Below are 25,000 nucleotides of genomic sequence, written 5' to 3' on the forward strand. Positions count from 1 at the left end.
TGTAATATACTGTACTGCACGACATGGGGGACATAGTGAGAGTGATGTCCAACGTTGACCCTCACACATCTAGGCACACGCACACACACGCACAGAGAGAGGGAGAGAGATAGATAGAGAGAGAGAAAGTGCTGGTGGATTAAGCAGGACAATGCGTCTGTAATCATAACTGCGCTCTGCTGCAAAGAGCCCTGTGATAATACCCCTGTGTTTCAGCCTAATCCCTCCCCACACACACACATACACACACACACACACCACAGCCCCATCCACCCCTGCCCCCAGCACCCATAACTATGCAGTGACACACAGAGAGGAGACGGGGGAGGATAAAGAGGATGGAGGGAGAGACGGAAAGTGACGGAAAGAAGGATGGAGGGATATGACAGTGTGTGCGTGTGTGTGTGATGTAACTAGCAGCAACAAGGATACCTCTCGCCCAAGATATAATTGTTTGGTTTTACCTCTTGGTAATACTGCGCTGACAGAGTGCAGAGCTTTGATTTGTGCTACTTTAGTTCTGTGAGTGGAGTCAAACATTGGACATGAGGTTAAAGGTCACACCAGCACCTTGATATTGTAGGAATTTTCCTCCATATTGGAAGCAGACAGAAAGAACTGCTGCCACCGCTGTCTACACACACACACAAACACACACGCATTTCCTTCTACAAGCAACTTGACTTGTTGACAGATTAGGCTGAGATGTGACACAACAACACAGCTGCCTCCAGCAAATCAAAGGTAAAAGCGAGCCATCAAAAGCAACCGGCAATCAGGTTTCAACAGCAGGAACGACTTCAGAACAGTGAAAGTCTGAGTAGAGTGGTTACACGTCTGTCACAGTCACGTTAGAAGGAACAGAGGAGACTTTGTCATGGCGATAAAGGTGGTTGGTTACGGCCCTGAGCTCTGATATGGAGCCAAAGGCCCAAATAACGACGCTTGTTTTCGCCGTCTTGTGCTTCCTCCTCTTACATCGACTCCCTTGTCTCCTTTCCTACAGGCTGTACGAAGGGAAGGAGCAGGAGGACTTTGAGGACTCGCTGAAGAGGCTGTTTGAGTCCATCAACAACCTGATGAAAACCGACTACACCACCACTCTGCTGCTGCGGGTAACCACGCCCACTCACCTTTGACCCCCCCACCCCCTCACCCCTCTGTGAATCTGCTCTGACTCTTCCTCCTCTGGTTCCATTCTCCATCTGTATTCTGCTGCTTACATGTTGAGACACACGCAACAAATGGACTCTGACAGCGAGGCAGACACACAAAAGAGACGTCCTCTCGCTTGGGATTAGAGGCTGTTTGATGAGAAAGTCACCTTCTGTTCACCAGTGCCTTCCCAAAGAGTGCAGGACAGTAATTTAGAGTTATTTCTGTGTGTGTGTGTGTGTGTGTGTGTGTGTGTGTGTGTGTGTGTGTGTGTGTGTTTTATCAGGTTGCTGCTCTGAAGTATCTCCCCACAGTCCTGCACGATGTTGAGAAAGTATTTGATGGCAAACTACTCAGGTGAGCTGACCCTTCATACACACACACACACACATATGCACACATACACACACACAGGCTTCAGTCATCACACAATTCTACACACATATGTACAAATATCTAATAATGGATGATATTAAACTAATACTTTGCCTGTGTAGTGCAGCTCTGAGATGCTGGTACTTAATGACCTCACACACACACAAACACACACACACACAAACACACACTTATCTTGCTCTGCTGATGATGAGGAGGCGATACAGGAGCGTTCAGCTTCTTCACGGTGCTTTGTTCAGTGACCTCCCCCCTGCTCTCCCACGCATCCCATCTCAGCTCACACACACACTCTTTACCAGGAGATAAAAATCTCATCAATTCGACACGTACATACATATACACACACACACACACACACACACACACACTGTGACCCCCCCTACTCTTCTGCAGCTCCTTGAGTTGAATTGACAATTTCTCAGACCGCCTCCACGCAGGCGTCAGACACAACCTCCACCCTTAAGAAGCCAAATGACGCGATTACTCGGAATTGCTTATTTAACCTCTCAGTGACCCCCAATCTAACTTACAATATAGAGTTTAGCTCAGGAAATGACCTCGGTGTGTGTAAATGGAGCTGCCGGGTCTTTATTTGTCCTTCAGCAGTTCCACAAACATAGATCCTTTACGCCGGGATGACCTCAGTACTTCCTCTGTTGAAGTTGTTCATTTGTATTTGCCAGGTTCACTTTCAAACATTTTTATCATCATCCTCCTCGCCCGACATAGGCCCGGGTCATGGTGTGTGTGTGTGTTGGCGTTTGTGTTATTCGCATCTGCCAATTCGGTCTCATGAGTGTTTGAGGCGTCAGGGCGACATCACAAAGGTGCTACCTGTAACACCTGCCACACACACACACACACACACACACACACACACACACACACACACACGCACACACACAGAGGTGAGGAGAAATTGGATTCAAAATCAGCACACGTACTTTCTGTCTCTCTTTAATCTTGCGGCAGAATCAAACACACACACACACACACACACACACACACACTCACACACCTTCACGGGGTCACTGGTGCAGGCCTGATCAGGATTGCCTCAGGTGCTGTTTCCTAAAACAAGCCACATGACTCACAGTCCCCCCTGTGGGAGGCGGCCATCAGAGTGCAGCCAGTCTGAGCCGCACACGCCCGGGCTCGTCAGCCGCGCCCGCGTCCCTTTGCTCCTCGTGTCCTCTGCTGGTCCGTAGGGTCCAGGCCGACATCTTAAGTGTTAATTAGATTTGGTGGTAATGATTAAGTGGGATCTGCTTTGTCTCGGCGTGTTCTGGGTCACGTGTCGAGACAAAGCGTGTCGTTATCATATTAGTCTGGGAGCAGAGGCGCCGCCGCCTGAAAATTAGCGAAAGCGAGGTGTCGGGCCTGCGCGGCGTAATTCAAGCAGACGGAGACAAAGCGAGGGAGGAACGGGAAAACACAAACGGAGGGTTTCACCGACGCTCAGAGCGTTCAATCTCTTTTTAAATGGTGTCAGGGCGAGCGAGCAGCCCGTTTAATTATGGCAAAATTGAATTTGGGGAGAGAGATGAATCAAACTTGTGTCTTCATTAAAGCGTGTTTAAGCTTTGGGCTCATTTGTTTTCATGAGACACACACACACACAAACAGACACACACACAGATCTTCTTATGCCCATTGCCACACACACCTGGTTGAATGCTTGAATGAGATATCTTTTTAATTAAGGCTAGATTTATTTATTTGTCTCTCTCTCTCTCTCTCTCTCTCTCTCTCTCTCTGTCTCTTTCTCTTTCTCTCTCTCTCTCTTTTTACAGTCAGTTGCTCCATGACTTTTATTCCTGCATCCCTCCAGAGAAACTGCAAAAACAGAAGGTGGGCTCCATGACTGAAATAGTGAGCAGCCAGCTCTTCCAGAGACAAGGTGTGTACACGTCTCTATGGAGGACTGTGTGTGTGTGTGTGTGTGTGTGTGTGTGTGTGTGGGAGAAGGACCAAGTCAGACCCATTCTGTGTGAAATAGCTGCGTCTCGCTTAAGGGATTAAAACGACAGCGTTCTTTGCTCTGAAGGCGTTATCCTTTACGCAGTCTGCTTAAATGTGTGTTTGAGTGTTGCACTTACATCGCAAAGGTCACGCCGTCCATTTCCCGCTGACGCAATCCCACCGAAGCACTTTGGCTAGAGGGATCAGCCAAATGGAGGATGGCTGATCACACCGTTATCACTCCAGCGTGCAGTAAATGAGTCCAGATGATAATAAAGCAAAGCTACTGTAGCTTTAAGGGATGAATATGGACGCTGGGTCTCGCCGTGGCACCCGTGACATTACAATCAGCATAATGGAGCTCAGTCAGATATCATCTTATTACAATCAGCACAAGTGGCTATTGATCTTCTTCCTGTGTTGGTGCCCCTTTTCCTCCACTCCCTTTTTATCTCTTATCACCAAAAACAGGTATGAGGCTCTTATAATATGTCAGCGCTGGTAATCAGAGAGAGGATTTGCCGGTTTCGACCCGGTTTCTGATGCCTTTCAGGCCTCGGATGGCTGTCGGCGGTAAACGTGAGCAGGTCCGATCGCTTCATGTTTGACACGGATTCACGCCGCTGCTTCTAATTTGAAATGATTTCTGCTAAATTGGGTAGATTTGCCCTGGAAAACTTGACTTTGCCTTTAAGTGTACTAAATGTCAGTCCTCCCCATCCCCTCTTCCCCCCGCACCCTCCTACCTATTATGGCTGTCTAATTAGCTTGTAGTGGGCTGCTAAGTGGTGGTTTGCCCGTGCAGAGGACAAACGCTGTGATAGATGGAGTGGGTTAAGCTCAGCCAGGGGCCGGTCTGAAGCTCTCCACTGAGAGACTGAGGGGACATTTGAGCGTGACTGATAGCACCAAGGTTTGGTTTGAGACAGGAGACGGACGATGAGATGTAAACATGTAAGCTGGACACCCAGACAGACACACACACACTCCAGTGGAACCCCATTTGCCTAAAAATCACTTGTGTTTGCATGTGTGACTTGTAGATTTGTTCAACAGTGTGTATCGCTGTTGATGATTGTTGATGATCCTCTTTGTTGCTCTCTGTAGCGACGCGTCCACTCATCAGTCAGTATAGTCGGTCCAGGCATTCGGCCCCTTTTTTTTTATAGAATCGATCCCCGTCTGGCGTGATCGATTCCCCCGGGGCTGAGACAGCAGGCTCGCCCCTCTGGCAAGCTGTCAACGCGTTCAAGACTCTCTGTCACCGGGAGAGGAAGGAGAGAGGGAGAGGAGGAGATGTGAACGGGAGGGATGATGAGGTGAAAAAGAGCAGGAAGGGGAGAATACGCAGAGGAATGACAAAATGCTACATATCTGTTTCAGCGAGGAAGCTCCAGATTTTTATCAGACAATTTGTGAAAAATGTCACCGGGCCACTTTGAATGCATCGTCCTAAAGTGACTTTTACTGTGAGTCATGATCAATAAAGCAATTTGCATTCACTTCAGTGTGTACGGTTGACATTTTAAAATGGTGAATGTGTCACTGTGCAATGGAATGATTCAAATCCCAAAATGAAAATCTAGTAAGATGGAGGCATTGGTGTGAAAGAGAGGGGGAGATGAAGATGAAGCCGAGGGGGTGAGACGGACAAGAGGGGCCAGACGAGGAAGAAGATGGGGGAGGATGAAAATAGAGAGGGGAAGAGAGAGAGCGATGACACAGTGATTAGTGTGGGGAGGGACTGGTGGAGGGAGGGAGGGAGGGAGGGAGAGAGGGGAGAGATGGATGGTGGAAGAATGGAGGAAAGACGAAGTCAGGCCGAAAGAAAGAGGGAGCGAGGGATTTGAGATGGATAAGGAGAAGGACGAGCGGACAGGTGGAAGGTGGGTTTGGGAGAGAACAGAGTGTAATGGGGACAGCGGGAGAGAGGGAGAGGGAGAAAGATCGGCCTCCTTTTGCTTCTTAATACTCACATACTAAGTGATTAAAGTTTAAAAGCTCCTCACACTCGATCTATCTGCTGTTGCTGACCAGCACCGTCAGCAGCAACACGTAGCCCTGCCCCCCTCCGGTCTCCCCCTCTCGTCTCCTATCTCCTCTCTCCATCCTCTCCCCCTCTGTGTCCTATTTATTTATTCGTCCGTGCGCTCCATCTCCCTTCCCGCCCGCCCAAACGAGGTCTGACACTCCGTCTAATTGAGATGCATTTAATCGTCGGGGGCCCTGTGCGCCGCGGCCGCCGTTCCTGTCCAGAAAGGCAGAAAAAATGCCGCGGAGTTAAATTATATATTTATAACAGCTAATGGCCCCCGGTGTCCGATCACGGCACTGTGATAAATATTTCATATCTCTTACCTGCCTGTCTGAGTATCTATCTGACCGGCTCGCTCTCCTGGGACAAGTGTCAAGCCACTGACAGTGTGGGGGATTACAGGTGATGGAGTGTGTGTGTGTGTGTGTGTGTGTGTGTGTTTGGGGCTTACCGATGTGAGAAAAGACCTCATAAATTCAAACTTTTATGACTAACTGGGTGTCCATTAGCAGCCAGGGGAGCGTCATCCAACTCATCAAATCAATCCAGACAGTTTTATGAGTGTAAGTAGATTTTGGAAAGTGTCCTTGGGGAGGTTTTTTCTGAGAGAGCAGCGATTGGGAGGAGAGCCCAGGGTCTGGACCCAGAACACGCTGGGAGGGTTCCATTCCCCCTCCAGCCCGGGAATGCTGCGTAATCCCCACAGGAAAGGGGTTGAATTGTGTCCACAGTAAAGGCCATCTGCACTGCTCTGCTGCTGCCACCGCCGCCATCATCATCATGAGTTTCATGAGCACGAAACTCAACTCTGCCCTGCTGGAGGTCAATATTAATGCAATCTGGAATCCATATGCAACAGTTGAAGCAGCAACACGATGCTTGAAGGGATGTAAGATATTCTTCTCTCTCAAAAAAACAGTCCTCCCATTTTCACTAGCATATGCTCGTGGGATTAAGGGTCTTGGCGAGCACACGGTGTATACACACACACACATACACACACACACACTGACACACACATGCATCCTGTCATATGGGTTAATCTGGTTTTGAGAACAAATTAAATTTCCGAGGCGCGTCTCAGCTCAATTTAGTCAAATTAGAGTGCTGTCGGGACGCCGCTGTCCCACACTGAGAGCTTCAGCACTAATGAGAAGACAAACAGAACGTCAGGTCAGCCAGAGCAAAGAGCGCAGGGACGTCAGGACCAGTCTGCCATTTTGTTTGTCCATCCGTGACCCAAAACTGGTCCCAGTCCCAGATTCAAGCCACAGACGCTCTGCTTCTCTGCCAGAACCCTTAACGTCAGCAGCAAATTAAGGAACTTAAGCAATGTTTCTCATGTCACATTATATTGAAATCAAGTGAAAGTAGAATTAAAGTATTTGTGAGTTTATTGTATGGCGTATTGCAGCATATTGTTCCATATTTGTTGCCGTCATTCATACCGGCGCCTGTATTTCCCACAGCACCGACAGCTTAACAGATGCATGTCAGCGCTTAATGAATATGGATGAATGATGCACTGTGTCGTTATTATCGTCGGGAATTAATCAGCGCTGAGTGATGGCAGACGTCCTCTCGCTCTGCACCAATCCACATTAGCTCCACGTCGCCGAGGCTGTTAAAATGGCGACCGAGGTACATCTGGCCTGTGAGAGCGCTCGCTATTGGAATGACAACTCTATTACCGCGTCACCAGGCAGGATCCAGCTACGAGTCCAGATTTAACTTCTTAATTGACCGTAGGGACTAAAGTGAGATTAGTGTTAATATCTCACTTAAAGTAAATCCCCCCCTTTGAAACCAGAGGAGAAAAGTGTTTTTCCAGCAGTGGGAATATGGCAACAGGCCTGCATGTATGTCCTCATGACTTTCCTCAAAGCTGCTGGCTCGACTGCTGTATGTATGTCAGCGTGTGTGTGTGTGTGGGCATGTACCGTCCCTGCACGTTTGGTAGTATCGACTACATTCCAGTGTTTCATCGATTGTCTGCAAATTCTCAGCAATGCATCTGTTTCAGCCCTGATGTTGTTTCTGAAATTCATCATTCCTCTCAAAACCATATTCCTTCGGGTCAGTAAGGCCCAGTTAATAGAAATCCTTACCGGAGCAGAATACAGATATGGTATACAAACACACTCTTTATTGCAGCGTCTTACATCATTTTATTTTTATGCTCCATTAAGTGACATATGGATGCTTTACATTTTTTGGTTTTATTGCATAAGAGAGTTGCAAAGTGTGATCAGATGCCTGCTACACCTGAGTTATGAATGCAAATCGTCAGGTGTGTTTGTAGGACAGAGAGAGAGAGGGAGAGGGAGAGAGAGAGAGAGAGAGAGAGAGAGAGAGAGAGAGGTTGCTGTCATTCAGGAAAAATGGATGGCTGGATGAGACTAATGGAACAGAGTGAATGGAGTTCAATCATCTTGGGGAATGCTTCCTTCTCGCCCCCTCCAACTCATTTACATTCTGTTCCATCCTTGTGTGTCTGTGTGTAATCAAGATCAAGCAGCATGCAGACAGAGACAGTGTGTGTGGGGACACGTCGGTCAGTCTCTACTCAACCTCACCCGTCAATTCATTTGGTTGTAGACACGGACCTGGATTCATCTGACCAGCGTGGTGCTGTCAGCAGCTTGGGAGAGGAGCTGAGCCTCACTAGGGCCTCTGGCAGCTTCTGTTCAAAGAGCAACGACTCTCTGTGGGAACGCTCCTGTACACCAGCGACAACATGGATGTGATTATAAATACATAAAGAAAGGGACTGGCTGTGTGTGAAACCGAGGCAGATCAGATTTATGTTTGCTTTAACCAAAGCCAGCGGGCCTCCATGATGTATGACTCCACTGTTAGAAGAGGAGACTCCTGCACATCAGTCAAAGCCAATGAGATGTTTTACCACAGGCGCTCATTTACCATTGATCTGCACCGGCCGAATTGATCAAAATGCCGTTACAACAACTGCCACCAACAGTCTAATGGGTCGATCAATTTAACAGTCAGTCAGGGGACAGGACAGAGGAGAAAGAAGGGGACGGAGGGGGGGCCTAATTAGTGGATGAGTCACAGTGAGTGAGAAGTGAAAAGAAGAAGAGAGAAATGATTTGCAGGCTGCTTGAAATTCAGGATCTACTGCTGTTTATACAGAGAAACAACAACCTCATTCTCAGCTCAATCCTCTGTTGGGGGTTGTAAGTATTTGCTACTTGTTTGTTTTCATCTTCACACCTTGAATGATCACTTATGTGCATTATTTCGGCTGCTTAACATCACCACCGCTCTCCAGTGCACACAATCATCTATAACCCATCTTGTATTGCACGAAATCGCACGTTTATTACAAAACATTTGTTCTCCACATTTTGTGTTCGGCAATTGTGGATAAAGGCAAGGCGAGGGTGCGAGCGGAATACAGAACGAGACGCTGCGACTTCAGAATTTACATGTGGATGGATGGAGGGAGGGAGGAGGTGGGCAAAATAAGGATGGAGAAGGAGAGAGGGGGAGAGAGAGAGGGAATGACAGCAGCACGGGGAATGGAAACCTGCTGAGGAAGACGTTTAGCATCAACAAGCAGGGCAGCGTTTGGCCCGATCCCAGACTCCTCTCAACGCCGTAGATTTACTTGTCAATGTGCCTCCAAATGTCCTCATTATCACTTTTCTCTCTACCTCCCAACGAGAAAGAGGGATGAGGGCGGAGAGGGATGGAGAGAGAGGCAGAGAGCGAGCGAGCGAGGGGACGGGCACCTGTGATTTAGCTGCGTCTTCATAACAGCGGTCTGCATCTGATTATCATATGCTGTAGTTTATTGTGTTTGGCTGTCAAATGAGGAATAGAACGATGACGTGAAAAATTGGCGAGATGGCCGCCTCCCTCTCTCTCCGTGTGTGTGGTCATCTGCCAGCACAGGCAGGTGTGTATTCTGTATTTTTTTTTGTGTTGTGTGAGTTGTGCACTTAACTCAGCACAGCACTCAGAAAGCCTTGCACGCAGTCCTGCTCTTGCAAGTCAAACAGAAGCAAAAGCCACCAAAAAGGACAGTGGACTACACGCACACACACACGCACACACCCACATGCACACACACACTCCAATATTAATGCTGTGATTGACAACTGGAGTGAACAGACATTTGAAATAGAATATAAATGAATATTTGAAGATGTGTAGGTTCATACGCCGAATCCATTGTGTGTGTGTGTGTGTGTGTGTGTGTGTGTGTGTGTGTGTGTGTGTGTGTGTGTGTGTGTGTGTGTGTGTGTGTGTGTGTGTGTGTGTGTGGCCCATTGTGAATATACAGAGTGTGAGATGAGAAAAAGCGTAAAAAAAGGAAAAATGCATCTTTCTGTTTGCCTGGAGACCTTGATTTCCATTTGTGCCTGTTGGTGAGGCTTTCTGTTCCATTGCACGGCTGAGCTGACTGACTGCATTGTTGCACTGTGGGCTTCAGCACAGAGAGAGATGGGAGAGCAGGTATGTTGCTGTGCTGGTGCCAAGCAGCAACAGCAAAGCAGAGCAAAGCTCCAACACACAGACTGGGGCTCAAATAGTTTGAGGTCAGGATTAGAGCCATGATTGGGCTCAGACTGGGTCAACGTGGGTGAGAGATGGGGGATTTGTATTCCGCCTGAGAGGAAGTTCTGTCTGCAAAAGCTCAAATCCTGGCAGATCTACAGCAAATACGAGCGTAGCACTGTTACGTTACGCACTCAGGGGATAATAAACAACGCTTACAGCACGGAACCAGTAAATTGCACCTCATCAAGGGGAGCCGGTGAAGCTTTTCGGTACTTCCAAGGTTTTACTGCTGCTCTAATGTTCAATTTGTTGCTTTTAAAACAAGGCTGAACCTGCTTGTGCAAAATGAGGGCTAACTTCTGCAGCAGCGTTATAATGAGACACCAGGACGAGGAACGTGTCGCCAAACAAGATGGGCATCTAAGTTAAACGGAACAATCGAAGACGGGCATCAGCTGACACTCACTACAGTGAAGGGCAGCATTTGTTTTGGTCCACACACTCCGGCACCTATCTCACTGTGGTGCAAATAATTGGCAATATACTTTATCTTAAACATCAATTGATTTTCTCCTTTTCTCAAATAAGGACAATTTTCTGTTCCTACAAGCCCTTGAGAGTCATTGTGTGTCTAACTTTGATCAACCTGTTAAATCAGTGAACTCAGGCGTGTCTAACAGTACCACTTCATTTCTGCATACGTGTTCCATATGAACACGTCCTTTTAAAAGTACATCATGTTCTTCTTCACAGAGGGGTCGGTCACTTTGATAACACCGTCACTTAAAGTACCCTTCAAAACAGCGACCTAGACCCGAGATCTGCATTTGCTATTATAGACGATGTTCATGAAACCCCCGTAGCAGCACAGAAGAGTTCAAAGAAGTCAGGGAGAAAGGAGGCACTTGTGAGATTTTAATATTCTTGATGTTATTCCAGGACGGCATAGACATCAAGAAATGCCTTTTTAGAGCACCGTTCCGGGCCGCTGCCTGGAGAGCTACAAAGCTTTACCTGCTGCATTGCATCTTTGCGGGCTCTGGTGTTTATTCTGGAGCTCCAGGGGTGTGGTGTGTGAAGGGAGGGCGAACCTATAAAATGGGAAAAGGAAAAGCACACTTCCTGACAGATGGCTGCTCCCGGTCATGCTCGTGAAGTTTAATCTCTAAGGGTGTTGAGAGCCGAGGCCGAATTCAAAGAGCGCGTGACGGGAGTTTTCCTTGCGATTAAATCTTAAACCAATCGGAGCAAACGCGGCTAGCAACGACTTCTAACCTGTTCACAGACGGCGGTCCAGATCAATGACATCATGGTCCCCGGTGTGTATGTAGTTGTTCACGGGACCTTAGCGTCGAGGTTTCCCTCATGCTGCTTTTGTGATTGTATGGCATTGGGCCACGTATGAATGACCAGCAGGTACTGCGGCGTTCCCTGCTGCAGCACTAAAGCTCCGTACTGATGCATTGTGGGAACAGAGACGTTAAGTTGCTGCTATAAGCACTGACAACGCCAGGACGTAAAAAGTATTACTCTTGTAAATCCTGGCAGCAGAAACCCTTTTTTTTTTCCTTGAAAACACTACAACCTGCTTTTTATTTCATTTTCTCTCATTTTGTGCCAAGAAATATCAGGAAGGTCAACAGGAATAAAGCGTAACCGTGTAACTTTAGGATTAAAGATATGATAGATCAGCCAAGTCCTGGGAGGTAATTGGGTTAATTCCCACACTTACACAGACAATAGTGCCCACATCAAAACAATTATTATCTATTGTTTGTGTTTTGAGGCATTAAACAGATTTATTAGAGCTACAAGACATTAGGGGATGAAGAGGAACCCTCGCTCTCCCAAAGCTCAGAGCCAATTGTTTGCAAGAAGAATCAACATTGATTAAAACTGTTTGCCTATTATTCCCCCCAATCCATTTAAGTTTTATTATTGGATTGTGGCTCTCTTACTGGATTTTAATGACCCGGCGTTAAGACTCTTACTTTCTGTTATCCTCTCCTCCTCCTTCTCCTCCTCTATAGTTTCCTCTGTCTCTTTCCTCTGTGTCATTGAGGGGGGGGCCTTGTGACTCATGCTTCTCTCTTTCAGGCCCTCCATCCCCACAAGTTTCGCCTGATAGAGTGAATATTTTGATGAAGGGGAGGAAAGGGGGGGGGTCTCTGCAGGCCTACAGGCTCAGGCTCAGTTAATAATGTAAGTAACGAGCGTTTGCCTAAATGAGCTTTTAATGGGCTCCGACTACCTGCGGCTACAAAGAGGTTGTGTGTGTGTGGGCGGGGGAGAGAGAAGGGAGAGACACTTGGTAGAGGTCAAGGTAGAAGGTGAGTACAGACCATCATTTGTTGCAAATTCATTTGCTACCAAGAAATTATTTCTGACCTTTTTCAACTTCATGAGCAAACCAACGTGGTCAATGTGCAAAACTGAGACTGCTGCTTGTAAATTAATCTTGATTGTCACTTTTTCTTTCATCCCAGATCAATAAATCCATCAATGTTTAGCTTTTCATGCAGTGTTGTACAGCTCTGATGGCCTTGGAACAGGCTAGATGGCTCAGTCAACAGTTGTCAGTCTTGTGGGGAACTGAACTTTTCTATCCAACCCATATCAGTGTCCTTCCACTTGTATGTAACTATTTTACTGTCAAATTACTACCAAATTGATATATTTCCTCAGTTTACATGAGGATTTGCACCCAGACATATCGTATATACAGTATATAGTAACACATACATTGATGGTATGCATGTCTATATGTTTACGTACAGCATCATTCTATTATTGTATTTAAAATCTTTTATTTTTTACCAAATTGAAAAGTGAAGCTGGGCGGAGGGTTGGTGATGGTGATGGATGTGTTGACGGTCGGGCTGACAGACGCAGATATGGCAGGGAACTGTAAATAGAGTTGATTGATAACACTCCGTCTGCAGCCTGAGCTTAGGATTCCTCTTCAGGGTGAACTGGCATCATTATTTACTTATTCACTCAGTGTGCGTGTGTGCGTGTGTGTGTGTGTGAGCTGATTTAAGAGTGCAAGTTTAGCTCTCTGAAGTAAATTTCAGCGCAAAATCTTATTAAAGTCAATCTTGGTTCTTGTGACAGCTGGTATGACACTTTAAACCCATTAAGGAGCTCTGATGTTTTACGTCGCTGCCTTAAGTAGATAAATAAACTAAATTTATGCCTGTTTGTTTGTCCTCACATTTCAGAATGCCGCGACATCTTGCTGCCCATGATGCTGCGTGAGCTGGGTGGCGCGCTGGCCAAAATGGCAGACGGCCCTTACGACGAGAGGAGGAACAGTCTGGAGCTGCTCAACAACATCTTGGAGGTCCTCAGCAGGGACAATGTGGTGAGACATCCAGAAAATATCCAGACCCTCTCTCGTCACTTGTTTGCAATGACTGGGCCACGCTCACAAAAGCAGAAACACTCAGACTTCTTCTGTAATTTAAGAATCAAACTGACAACCTTAAGTCACAAGCCTGCTCCCCGCCTTGTTACTCTAAATTGCTTTACCTTTATTATCTGGGTGAAGCTGCTGCAGAGCTGCCAGGATTTGTTCTGCAACGCAACGGGACACAATTCAGAACATCTCACGTCCGTCGCAAAAGACAAAATTAGGATTGTGTTTTTTTTCGATGGTGTAATACGACAGAAAGGTTTAAGTATTCATCTGTGCTGGTAGCATTTAAGGATTACTTGTTAATGGGCCACGTGCAGAATAGTGCCAACAAAATGCCAGCATCCAGCAAATGTGTTTTATTAGCGCTTCAGGCAGTGGAGAGGAAACTTAATTTCCTGTGGGCCTTTTGGCTGTGAGCCATATATGATCAATCCCGTTATTATTCAAATCATTGTCTTCCAAGTGTTCCTCATGTGCGCGATTAGGCCAGCATAAATACATTATTAATCAATTTTTTCTTTAGATGACAAGTTCCCTGAAGTACGTCCAAATATTTTAGAAAGCATCCAAACATGATATTAATATTCAGCTTGGGTAGAAATGAGCCTGTGACTGCGCTGAAAAATAATTATTGCCTAATTTGTTTGGACGCCGCACGCTTTCATTTGGCCTCACAAGCTGTCGGGAGTAATTACACAGCGATTTATGCCCCGGTTTGGAACTTAACAATGTTTACACGGCCAAAAAATAGGAAGGAATATTTGTGACAAGTGGCAAAAAATGGATGGCAAAGATTTCCCTCCTCTGAAATGAATAAATAGATCTGATATGGGGGGACGCAGACTTGTTCTCTCTTATTTGGACGCTGCTGGCTTTGGTGGTGCAACCAATCGATACGAGCGCCGATACTGGACCGATTCAAGCTGCAATCACTCAGACTACACAACATTCGCATTGATTTTTCAGGAAACTGCAAGGGGGGGGGGGGGGGGGGGGCGGGGCCAGATAAAGTTGAAAACGTTTCCTTTATTCATTAGATTTTTCAGCATCATAGCGTGAACTCCAGCCTGGGCCGCGTCTACAAAGCAGCAAAGCGTAAATCGCCCTGAGCGGTTTCACCTTCACTCATCCACATGGGTAAAGAAACCAGCCTTGACCGGTGAGAATGCAATCGATTTGAATTTCATGCGCCTTGCTTTTGACTCAGGGGAAACCAAATCCGTCCTTCTTTGCTTGAGCTAAATTCCTTTAATACTCAAATACATCATCAGCATCCAGCTGAGGGCTTCTTAATCGCTCCTGCAATTTGCCGACATCCCACTGATTGTCAGATGAGCGAGCAGGTATTCAATGTTTTTCACACCGTTACTTGTTAATTGGGAGGAGCCGGCCGACAGGAAGAGAGAGGAAATGTGACTATGATAAGATTCCATTGCGTGAGTCTGGTTGAAAATGAGAGGAGAGGTTTTAAAAGCACACACACGACGGACAGAGAGGAGGAAGGGCTGATGGGAGAGGAGGTCTGGCTCGCTCTACCTCTCTGTTTACTCCTCTGTTTTCTCTCTGTGGCAGTGAAGTGGCCTTTGGGGGGTTTTGGAGGGAAACCTGATTAAGTTTTCACGTCTTCGTGCCCCAGACAGGAACAGAAGGTACGGGCGGTGCGACAGGCGGTGCGACAGGCAGATGCTCCCTTCTGCCGGAGAGCTTGTGTGGAATTTATGAGCAACTCGCAGACAAAACATTGCTCGCAGACCTTTTTCCTTTCTTCCTTTCTCTTCTATTTGTCTTTTTTAGGGGTGTCTTGATACACTTTCTAATAAATGAGACTGCCACTTGTGTGTGTGTGTCTGTGTGTTTGCTAGTGTGTGTGAGGCAGTGCGTTATGTCGCACCTCCTGACTGACAAAGTCTCTCTGGGAGACCAAAATACCTTCAAGTGTGCCAAACAGATTAAGTCTTATTTAGAATCAACAGCTGAGCCTCAAGCAAAGTGTGTGTTACTGTGTGTGTGTGTGTGTGTGTGTGTGTGTGAGAGCGAGAGAAAGACACAAGGTTTTCTTAGGTAGCATATGACTTTGACGCGAGCAATGTGGATGGAAATAACAAGCAGGAAACACACACACTCTTATGCAGATGTCTGCCTCTGTGTCTCGTGTGTGAGACGTGATGCGTCTAATATGGTTTAATCATGCCTACCTGACGCATCAAGCCATCATGTCAACACACAGACACACACACACACACACACACACACACACACACACACACACACACACATGTACACACACGCTGAGACAAAATGTTTCAAACTTCTCATCCTACATGTTCACTTGGATCATCTGCCAATTTTCTCTTTGATGTTCAGCTTACACACATACACACACACACACACATTGGGTCAGGCTTCACTAAAAACAGTGTGAGATTGTAGCAGATGCTTCACTCATCTGAGTCAGATTACCATTGACTGGCTGGTTGCGTCAGATTTTGGTTCTCACATCAAATGGACCTTTGTCTCTGTGGAAGCTGCAGATGGCCTAACCAGGACTCAGTGTGGGACGCACAACATTGAATAAGTCAATGAGTCCGTCAAGGTACACTAGACGGAGGAAATGAAACCAGAGAACAGAAATTAGACCAGGAAACAGTGTCATGAACCATTGTCCCTACAACGGGCCATTAAGTGAACATTCCGGTAAGTTCCGGGTCCTTATAAGTGTTTCCCTGTAGCTGCCATCGTCCCTCTGAAGCGTTTGGCTGTGTGTTTGGTTTCATATCCAGGAGAGTTCACACCAGGGCCAGAGCGGCAACAGGAGTGAAGGAACGTGACTGAACCTGAGTTTTGTCGAGGCGAAAGTTCTAAGGTTTTCCCTCAAAGCGCCACGATGCTTAACAGGAGCGGACGCCACATGAATAGGACATGAGCTGCTCCGTGTCTGTAGGTGTGTGTGTGTGTGTGTCTGAACTCTTTTACTTGTCTTTTCCACTCAGGGAGAAACGTTCCAACACATCCAGGACATCGTGGTGTCTCTGCTGAGGATCATCAACGAGACAGTCATCACGATGGGCCGCGAGCACGCTCTCATCGTAAGTACTCTCTCTGTTCAATGCACATCACCCCTGCCCGCTATACGTACTTTCACCCTGCGGCACATAAGCATTTTTGACGATACTGTTGTTTTGTTTTAAAATACACACTTTTATTGTACATCTCAATGAAAAAGCTGCAATGAGACAGCGAGAGGAAGACCGGGAACAGAGGGCATTGTGGGAACTCACACTCACACACACACTGTGATTGAACACGCTATAAAAAAAATTGCAAGGATAAGGATATTATTGGGTATGAATTGGTTGATTGGTACATTACAGATTGTCTTTGGGGGGAAATGTGTGAGTCAGACTGTGTGTGTGTGTGTGTGTGTGTTTGTTGGTTGATATTGAGACAAAAACACATTTTCCAATTTCAGATTTCTGATGATGTTGATGCAAAGACTTTGTCGATCACTCTTGGTATAATCTGCCAACTAACTTACTGTGTGTGTGTGTGTGTGTGTGTACTAAAAGTCACAGCTGGCGGATTGAAAATTGAATCACACGGACGCTGATGGTTTTTGGAACAATAATAACTCCTGTGAGACGTGCACGTGTGTGTGGGTGGTGTGTGCTTGTTTGTGCGTGTGTGAGAACGTCCTCCAGACGAACCTTGATCTCTCTGAGCACAACGTGTTCCTTTGGGATGTGAAAGTAAAAGAGAGAATCACTGGACAGAGCTTTGGTCCGTCTGTCTTTGTCGAGCTTCCTCACACGTTATCTGTCCTTTTAAAGCATAAAGTCTTCATAAATTGTCAGTAGAGTCCCCAGTGTGCTCTCCAAAACCCTGATCTCCATCCGAGCGAGCCTGAGTCCTCATTGTACCTCAGGGGGTCATCAGTCTTTGACTCCAGTGTGTTGCTACATTCACTCCATCCTCTCTGAATCTTACTCCCGTGCTTATTGCTCTAGTTTTGACTGAAATGTGGGAAGAAACGTTTGCCCTCCTTCATCACGAATCCGTCCTGGCATAAATCCGTCTCATGTGTCGCGTCCAACTTTCTAACAATCCTCTCAGCCAGCCAAAGTGCCAGTGCTTCATCTCTTTAAGCGAAATGAAAAGTGCTGAAGTCTCTCTCTCTCTCTCTCTCTCTCTCTCTCTCTCTCTCTCTCTCTCTCTCTCTCTCTCTCTCTCTCTCGGAAACAAGAGGGAGAAAAGTTCAACAATCCACAAATCCTCCTTTCATCCTCCTTTCATTCTGTTTCTCTTTCATCTCTGTCATATATATTTCGAGCTGATGGCAGAAAATGATGAAGGGTTGTGGAACACCTGTAAGATCACAAGAGACAACCCCCCCAACGGCTCCCCCCTCTCTCCGTCCGACGTTAAAGCCACCAGAAACACTTCTTTCTGAGTTTCTTGACACGTGCCTTGGCGCTGGGCCTCATGGAGGAGGAGTGGGCCGGCACAGGCTTGGTGATGGTCGATGCGAGCGAGCCGTACTCTCCCTCCAGGGCCTCCATCACGCCTTGGAAGCGCCCCTCCTGCTGCCGGAAATCGTGCTCCACACTGGCAGGGAAGAGAGAGAGAGAGAGAGAGAGAGAGAGAAGAGATTGAGACAAGGAAAAGAATGGTTCTAGTCTAGACACATAATTCAACCTGCATGCTCCATGCATCTATTGATTGCATTATGGAGAGAAGAGAGGATTGGGAGGAGACGAAAAGGAGGAAAATAGGAGGAGAGGAAATAATCCGTAAAAAGGCGGAGCTTAGTGGAGAAGCAGAGAAGAGGAACGTATTCTCTCTTCTGATGTCTTCAAAGGAGATCCTCTCCTCTCGCCCCCTCCCCTCCTTTCTCTTCCGTCTCCTTCTTCTCATCCTCTCTGAAATGCCCACCGCTGCAGGACATAGTGGAGTAGTGTCTTTAGGCTACGCAACAGTGTGTGTGTGTGTGTGTGTGTGTGGTGGAATAAAGGGGTGAAGCTGCACAGAGCCAGATCAGCCAGCATCTGGACTTAATGAGGCACATGATGAGACAAGGAGAGGGGATTGGCCACCCTGCATCACCCCTAACACACACACACACACACACACGTAGTATACACCGATATGAATCCCTTGACATCTTCCGTGTGCAACTTCCCCAACAAGCCTAGGGCAGAGTGAGGTGAAAAGGGAAAGAAAGCAACGCCTGTGGGAAATGGAAGGATGGGTAAGTGAAGAAAGGCCATGTTTAATAAAACAGGTCGTAGAGAGAGCGTGCTGCGGAGAGTCAAAGGAGGGAAACGAGACGAGAAGACAGAGAAAGGGAAAGAGAGGATGAGGGGATGAAGGAGGCTTGATGAAGAGTAGGAGGTCTCTGCTCCTTCAGAAGGAGTCCAGGATGGGACAGAGTCAACAGGAAAGGAAATAAAACCTCAGGTAGGCGCAGAGGAAGAGAAAGAGAAAGATGCCCGCCATGAATAAATGATAAAGGGGAAGTGCTGCAACTGCACACACACACAATTTGTTCACACACACACACAATACATATATATTGTCAAGTGATGAAGGATTTCTTTTTTTCCTACTCCACTGTGTCTCTACCTCCCTCCTCACCCCCCCCCCCCCCTCTCTCTCTCTCTCTTGCAACAGAGGGAAAAGCTTCTACTTGTAGTTTATTCTGCAGGTGTGTGTAAATGTGTGTTTTCTTACTCTCTTTGTGAGGACCTGCTCTGATCCGCTGTCTGATTTTGTGCGTGCGTCTCATCACACAGACTAATTAGGACTGACAAACCGTCTTCACACACTCCGCATCAGAACTTCCTCTTCTTCTTTTGTTTTGTCTCAACAAATCATTAGGATGCATGATGCCCACCCAGCACCCTGACTGAGACTCAGATAGGGACGTCGCTCTCCTATTCAATACTGTAAAAGGAGCTAGCTTGGTGTCTTTGTGTCTGTGTGCATATATGTTGCTATATATTTTGTCACTGAGCTCTATTGAAATGATTTGGGATGAAGCGATGCAAGACCAGAACGCAGAATTCTCCTTATCGAGTGCTTTATGCTGCTTTATCACCTTTGATTTACCTAAGTGAAGATGCATTTTAATCAGGGCTTGTGCGTTGGTGCATACATGTATATTTCACATGTGTTTGCCTTTCCATGTTTGTCTGTCTTTCTGTCTTTTCCCCCTCTGGTATTCATTACAATGTACAAGTCTAAGAATCCAGCTGTGTTAATTAAACTCAAGGGGAGATCAGGGGGATCAGAGAGGAGGGTGTGTGTGTGTGTGGTGGGGAGGGGGGGTGTTTGTAAAGAGATGCCGCGATGAAATGATAGAAGAAGAGGAAGTTAAATGGAAAAGAAATGAGATGAGGGCTGCTGGGATGTGGCTTTGTTTGTGGGGTTTGAGGTTGTAAAATGTTTCTTCATCTCTTGTGACCCAGCGTGGAGGATTTTTCAAAGGAAATCTCAAAGCCGCTCTATTCACGTTTATAGCAAAAGTCGACTTTTTCATCCCCGGAGAGGATGAAAAGCGTCTCCGGGGCGCTGGGGGTTGAAAGGGGTTGCTGTTGGGTGCTTTGACGACTGGCAGATGGAATGAGAGGACGCACGGAGGGAAGCGGCGCCATTGAAAGTTCGGGTGGAAGTAATAGAAAGAAGGGGATGATTTACATAATGAAAGGGTGGGAAGAAGAGGTGGACGGTGAGGCTGTGATGGTGGAGGCTGCATCCGATTGTGGCGCCTCCTCCGTGCCCATCGCAGAAGATCTAAGAATGCAATTACTTATTTAGGTCACACACACATGGGACAGCGAACAGGAAATCCAGATCATATGGGTGCGGAATTAATTTGTTTTTGCTGGCACTGAAAATCCTTTTATGTATAAATAACTTTTCCTGTAGTTGAGCATCTTTTTAACATGTAGATTTAATTTGTTAGCGGGATCACCTTTTAGTCTTTTCTTTTGATATTACAGAGATACACTGCATGATTCTGGAAAATGTGGCGTAAACAGCCGGAGCAGCAGCGCAGGATTAGTTTGAACAGTTTGAAGCTTTGCAGGAGAAAGGAGGAGGTGTTGGTTAAACCGTTAACAAATCAAAGAAGTACTTGTCAGGGTTGTTCGTCACAGTTGAGTTTGTGTTGTCGTTCTGTTTGAGTTACCTGTAGATGATGCAGGCCGTCTTCTGGCAGGTGGGGCAGTTGTTAATGTCCTGACCGGTTCTGTACGAGCTGCGACTGCAGAAACGACAAAATGAAAAATTCATGCACACACGCTCCTGAAATGGGGTTTGACCAAACAACACCTTCAAGTCACGCAGGAGGCATCGTTATTGTGAGAAGCGAGGCACACGAACGGCCACCGAATATGAAAAGTAATACATTACAGTGAGCTTAAAGCAACTTGTCCTTGGTAGAAAACAAAAGGAAACAGCAAAGCAATCTCCCTGTCTGGCTCAGAACCACTCCAGCGCACTTTTGAGTCATAACTTTGACTTCGCAAAATTTGGTAAGTCGCAACTTCCAGCAAGCACTTGAAGGCACAATGAATAATAATAACTGCAAATACGTGCTTGTGGTTTCTTTCTCTGAAAAGGTGGAAATTCACACTGAACACAATGTAACAGTTAGAAGATGCTACCCGGTGACGCATCTTTGATTTTACTGGCACATTCTGATTCCAATCTATCAGTCAGAATGATGGCTTTTCTTTATAAGACACTGATGTTCAGCGGTATTCATCACTTCCAGTATCTCAGCAGACCACAGTGTGTTCTTCCCACAATGTGTGTGAGGTGCAAGCTGTGTTTTCTGGGGGTTGTGCCAAGCATCACAGAGAGATATTTATCTTTGTACGTGTTAATGCTGCATTTTTCACTTCAAGGTGCGAAGCGTCTTTGGAATGGGGCGGATATTGTTCATTTTAACAAAAGCGTCCATTTGCCAGGTCATTTGACACCGGTTTGAATAATCACTCATTGGCGGACACTACAGAAAGCACTTGTACTTATTATTACACTATTACACAAACAGCGAGATCAAAAGGGAGTTGCAGAATGTTGGAGAACACTGAGATGAAATGAACCCTGCCAGTTTGTGCTAGATGCGTTGTGTAATTAAAATGATTTATCGCTGCCAAAAACACTGGCTGCCCCTCATCTGAACCGCTTTGACGAACGCGAGTCTCATTCACGCTGACGTTCTTTAAAGTGCCTGGCAGGAGACTGTGGGGCACACATTTTTATCAAGAAAAACAAGGACAACAATGTGTTTGCTTTGGAGGAGAAAGCGTAACGGAGGAAGCTGAAGCACGGCGGCGGCAGTGGCGTTTAATCCAGCTGACAGTTTCATCACAGCAGCCCCACTTAGTAGTTTCACTTCTGGCACCACGTCAGATCCATGCAGTCCCCTCACACATTCTGTTTGTCGTGCTGCTTTCTGTCTCTTACTTTCCGTCTCTTGAGTTTCCCCTCGTTTTGTTCCATTCCCTCCTTCTCCTCAGAACAAGCACACACACACATTTCTTAATATGTGTTATTAATATCCACCCTAATGCTTCCACATCTAGGGCATGACCACCTTTTACAGTTTCGGAGTCCCTCAGCCTCTCTGTAACATCAACGGCACGTTCTTGGATATAAGCCAACGGGGATTAAAACCGCATTAGAGAGATCTGTCAACCTCGGACAGAGGAGGGATGAGAGGCGGGGGGATGGGGAGTGACGCGATGGAGAGAGGAGAGGGGGGCGAGGTGGAGATGGAGGTAGAGATTTGCATAAATAAGCCGACGAGGTGAGAGGTGCTGAAATATGAGGTGTGAGGAGAAGAGTTATGGACTGCTGAGCGCAACTGATGGGAGATTGGGAAAAGGAGATGAGGAAGTGGAAGGACAAGGAGTGGATGAAGAAAAGATGGGGAGAGATGGACCGACGAACAGAGAGACGTGGAGGGAGGGAGAACAAAACGGGATGTCAGAGAGTGGCTGGCAGGGAGGGAGAGTGATGGACAAGTTGTCAACAGGGAGAGGTTGGGGAGATCAAAAAAATGACAGGATGAAAGAAAGGAAGAGGAGAGGAGTGATTTATGGTTGTTGTGGGAGGTAAGAAGTAAGAATGGAGGGAAGAGCGGTGTGATGGTGGAGGTAGAGAGGTGGGTGAAGGGGGATGTGGAAAGCCAAGTGGAACAGACGTGAAGTATAGAGGAACAAAGGGAAGGAGGGATGGAATTGAAAATGGAATTGTTGGAGGCGTGATACCATGTGTCTGTGGGATACTGTTACCATAGGGACCACACCTATCGAATGTACAGGAGCTGGTAGGCGTATAAGCGCACACTCACACATGCATACATCTCTACAGGTTGGTAAACACACACGCGTGCCCATAAATCAGATTAACACCTTACAGGCCTGACATTTAAAACCTATTGCATAGGGTTGAAAGATGGTCGCTAGGCATTGCTGTAAATATTCTCCCTCTCTTTCTCTCTCAATCAATCCCCGCTAGCTCCTATAAGTCACCACTCCCCCCCTCTGCTCACCCTTCGCTGAGGGCCTTGCTCTTCTCCAAGTCTTGAATGACGTTGAGAAGCACTTTGATCTTCTCCCGGTTGGACAGCAGGTTTTCTTCCACGCTCTGCAGTTGCTTCTCCAGGCGACGCGGTGCGACGCCCACCCGGCCCCCCAGCAGCCCGGCCGGGGCACCGTTGCATTGTGCTTTCACGTGAGTCGTGCAAGGCAGGGGTCGGTCGTTTTGTTTCCCAGGGACGAGTGCTTCTGAGGGCGGTTGTTGGGACACGGTTGTTGTTGTTGTTGTTGTTGTTTCCTGGGTGTTTTTGGTTTCTGCGATGGGCGTGTCCGGTTTGGATCGAGGGGCTTCAGGAGAGTCTGGTGTGATGCTGTGCTGAGAGTCGCTGTGGTGTGATGAGTGTGTGTCGTTTTTGTGGACATCGTCTTGGATTTTACTCAAGTCGTCCTGGTGTTTGTCTGCTGGAGGCTGTTCCGTCGCAGGTTGTGTGTGTGCAGTGCCCACGCTGCTGTCTGTGCTGTGGACGTACGTGTCTGTTGTCTGAGTGGCCGAGTCCTTGTAGAGTGTAAAGTCTGCAGAATGGGGCCGCTTGTGTTGCTTTGAATCGTTTCCTCCGCTTTGAACGTGCGGCGTGTGGTTGGAATGTGAGCTGTGTGTTTTTGGGATGGTGTGTGACAGTTGCGGGATTTGACTGCTTCTCAAGGACGTCGCTGTGTTTCTGGGATTGGACTGCGAGTCTGGAATGGCAGAATCCTTCCTCACGTGGTTTGCCGCTGTGGACTGTTTCCGTGCAGGGTTGGGCAGAGTCTGGCTGGCTCTTATTTGAATGCCTGTCCTCCTGCGGCATGCGCCTGTGCATGGCGTCATTTGCGATTGTCTCCTCCCACACGTTGCACAAAGGCGCAGCGGGGGCATCGCCATTACTCTACAGGGTCGAGGGGGGGTCGCGTGCACTGTTGTACAAACGCTCCCTTTCTTTAGGGCCGAGCGTTGGCCCTCCCCTCGTAGAGACTGCACCCTCCTCCTCTCTTGAAACGCCTCCCTGGCGTCATTGCCCTCGGTGCAGACCCCTCCCAACACGTCGGAGGCTACCACACTGCCATTTGTGTATCGAGCCGTCCTTTTCCCGCTCGTGTCCTTAACGTTTGTCTGAATAGCTTTGATCTGGCAGTAAACTCCACCGTCCGAGCCCTGCGACCCCATGTCGTCCTGCGTCAAGCTGTTAACCTCGTTCTGAGACGTCTCCTTGGACACAGGTAAACTCTTGCTCTCGCCTCTCTCAGCTGTCCCCGTTTTGATTGTCGCCGGTTTGTCCGTCGTGGCGTTGAGTGGCTGCTTGGCGTTGGTGGTATGGCCCCCATGCCGTTTGATGGAGGGGAGCGTCCGAAGTCCGGGAGATGTCTGAACCCCGACACTGCACAGCGGGCCCCATCTCCCCCCTGCCAGTGGCACCCCGAGGGAAGGCACTGGATTCGTAGGATCAGCCGCCCTCCTACCCATAGTCCTCAGCAGGTTGGCTCAGCCCCCCGGGGAGCTGAAGCGGAGTTGGGCGAGGGGCGTCATCATCAGCCAACGTGAACAGGATTATATCCAACAGATCGAAGGACCGTCTCCTGCGTGTGCGTGAGACACCTTGAGTAAGTTTATGTGAGCTGGAGACAGATTCAATATCCAATAAGCGTAACCAATGTCTGAGGCTGCACTGGCCTTAGCAACTACAAACTCAATGTCCTTCCATTGAAGACGTCCTCGCGCCTGTTACTACTTCTGATTGGATGCCACCGTCAAGGCCTCTGGATGGATCTGGTTTGCTGCAGAGCAGAGAGGGAGGAGAATAGAAAGAGGGAGACAGTGAATCGATGGTTAGATATAGATATAGGCAAGTAAATGAAGACATTAGACGTGTCAAACCCCACGTAAAGACCTTTGACCGTGAGTGAACGCTCACAACAACCAGA

General features: G+C 47.4%; 2 protein-coding genes across 2 annotated transcripts in view; one reads left to right on the forward strand and one right to left on the reverse strand.

Annotated features, from left to right (window-relative positions):
* dock2 (dedicator of cytokinesis 2) overlaps positions 1-25,000 on the forward strand; it is a 67,330-nt gene that overhangs the window by 15,246 nt on the left and 27,084 nt on the right. Inside the window, exons 22-26 of the mRNA XM_076159501.1 lie at positions 1,007-1,115; positions 1,442-1,512; positions 3,345-3,451; positions 13,297-13,439; positions 16,484-16,579. Of these exons, the coding sequence (XP_076015616.1) occupies positions 1,007-1,115; positions 1,442-1,512; positions 3,345-3,451; positions 13,297-13,439; positions 16,484-16,579 (526 nt within the window). The remainder of the gene's footprint in view (positions 1-1,006; positions 1,116-1,441; positions 1,513-3,344; positions 3,452-13,296; positions 13,440-16,483; positions 16,580-25,000) is intronic.
* insyn2b (inhibitory synaptic factor family member 2B) overlaps positions 17,872-25,000 on the reverse strand; it is a 7,299-nt gene continuing 170 nt past the window's right edge. The window contains exons 1-3 of the mRNA XM_076159502.1: positions 23,056-25,000; positions 20,680-20,754; positions 17,872-18,095 (exon numbers count right to left, since the gene is read on the reverse strand). The exon at positions 23,056-25,000 is cut by the window's right edge and continues 170 nt beyond it. Of these exons, the coding sequence (XP_076015617.1) occupies positions 17,912-18,095; positions 20,680-20,754; positions 23,056-24,542 (1,746 nt within the window). The 5' untranslated portion in view covers positions 24,543-25,000 and the 3' untranslated portion in view covers positions 17,872-17,911. The remainder of the gene's footprint in view (positions 18,096-20,679; positions 20,755-23,055) is intronic.

The sequence above is a fragment of the Genypterus blacodes genome, unplaced genomic scaffold (assembly GCF_046128005.1).
Source record: "Genypterus blacodes isolate CSIRO-AG114 ecotype Tasmania unplaced genomic scaffold, CSIRO-AGI_Gbla_v1 ptg000098l_1, whole genome shotgun sequence".
Lineage (NCBI taxonomy): Eukaryota > Metazoa > Chordata > Actinopteri > Ophidiiformes > Ophidiidae > Genypterus > Genypterus blacodes.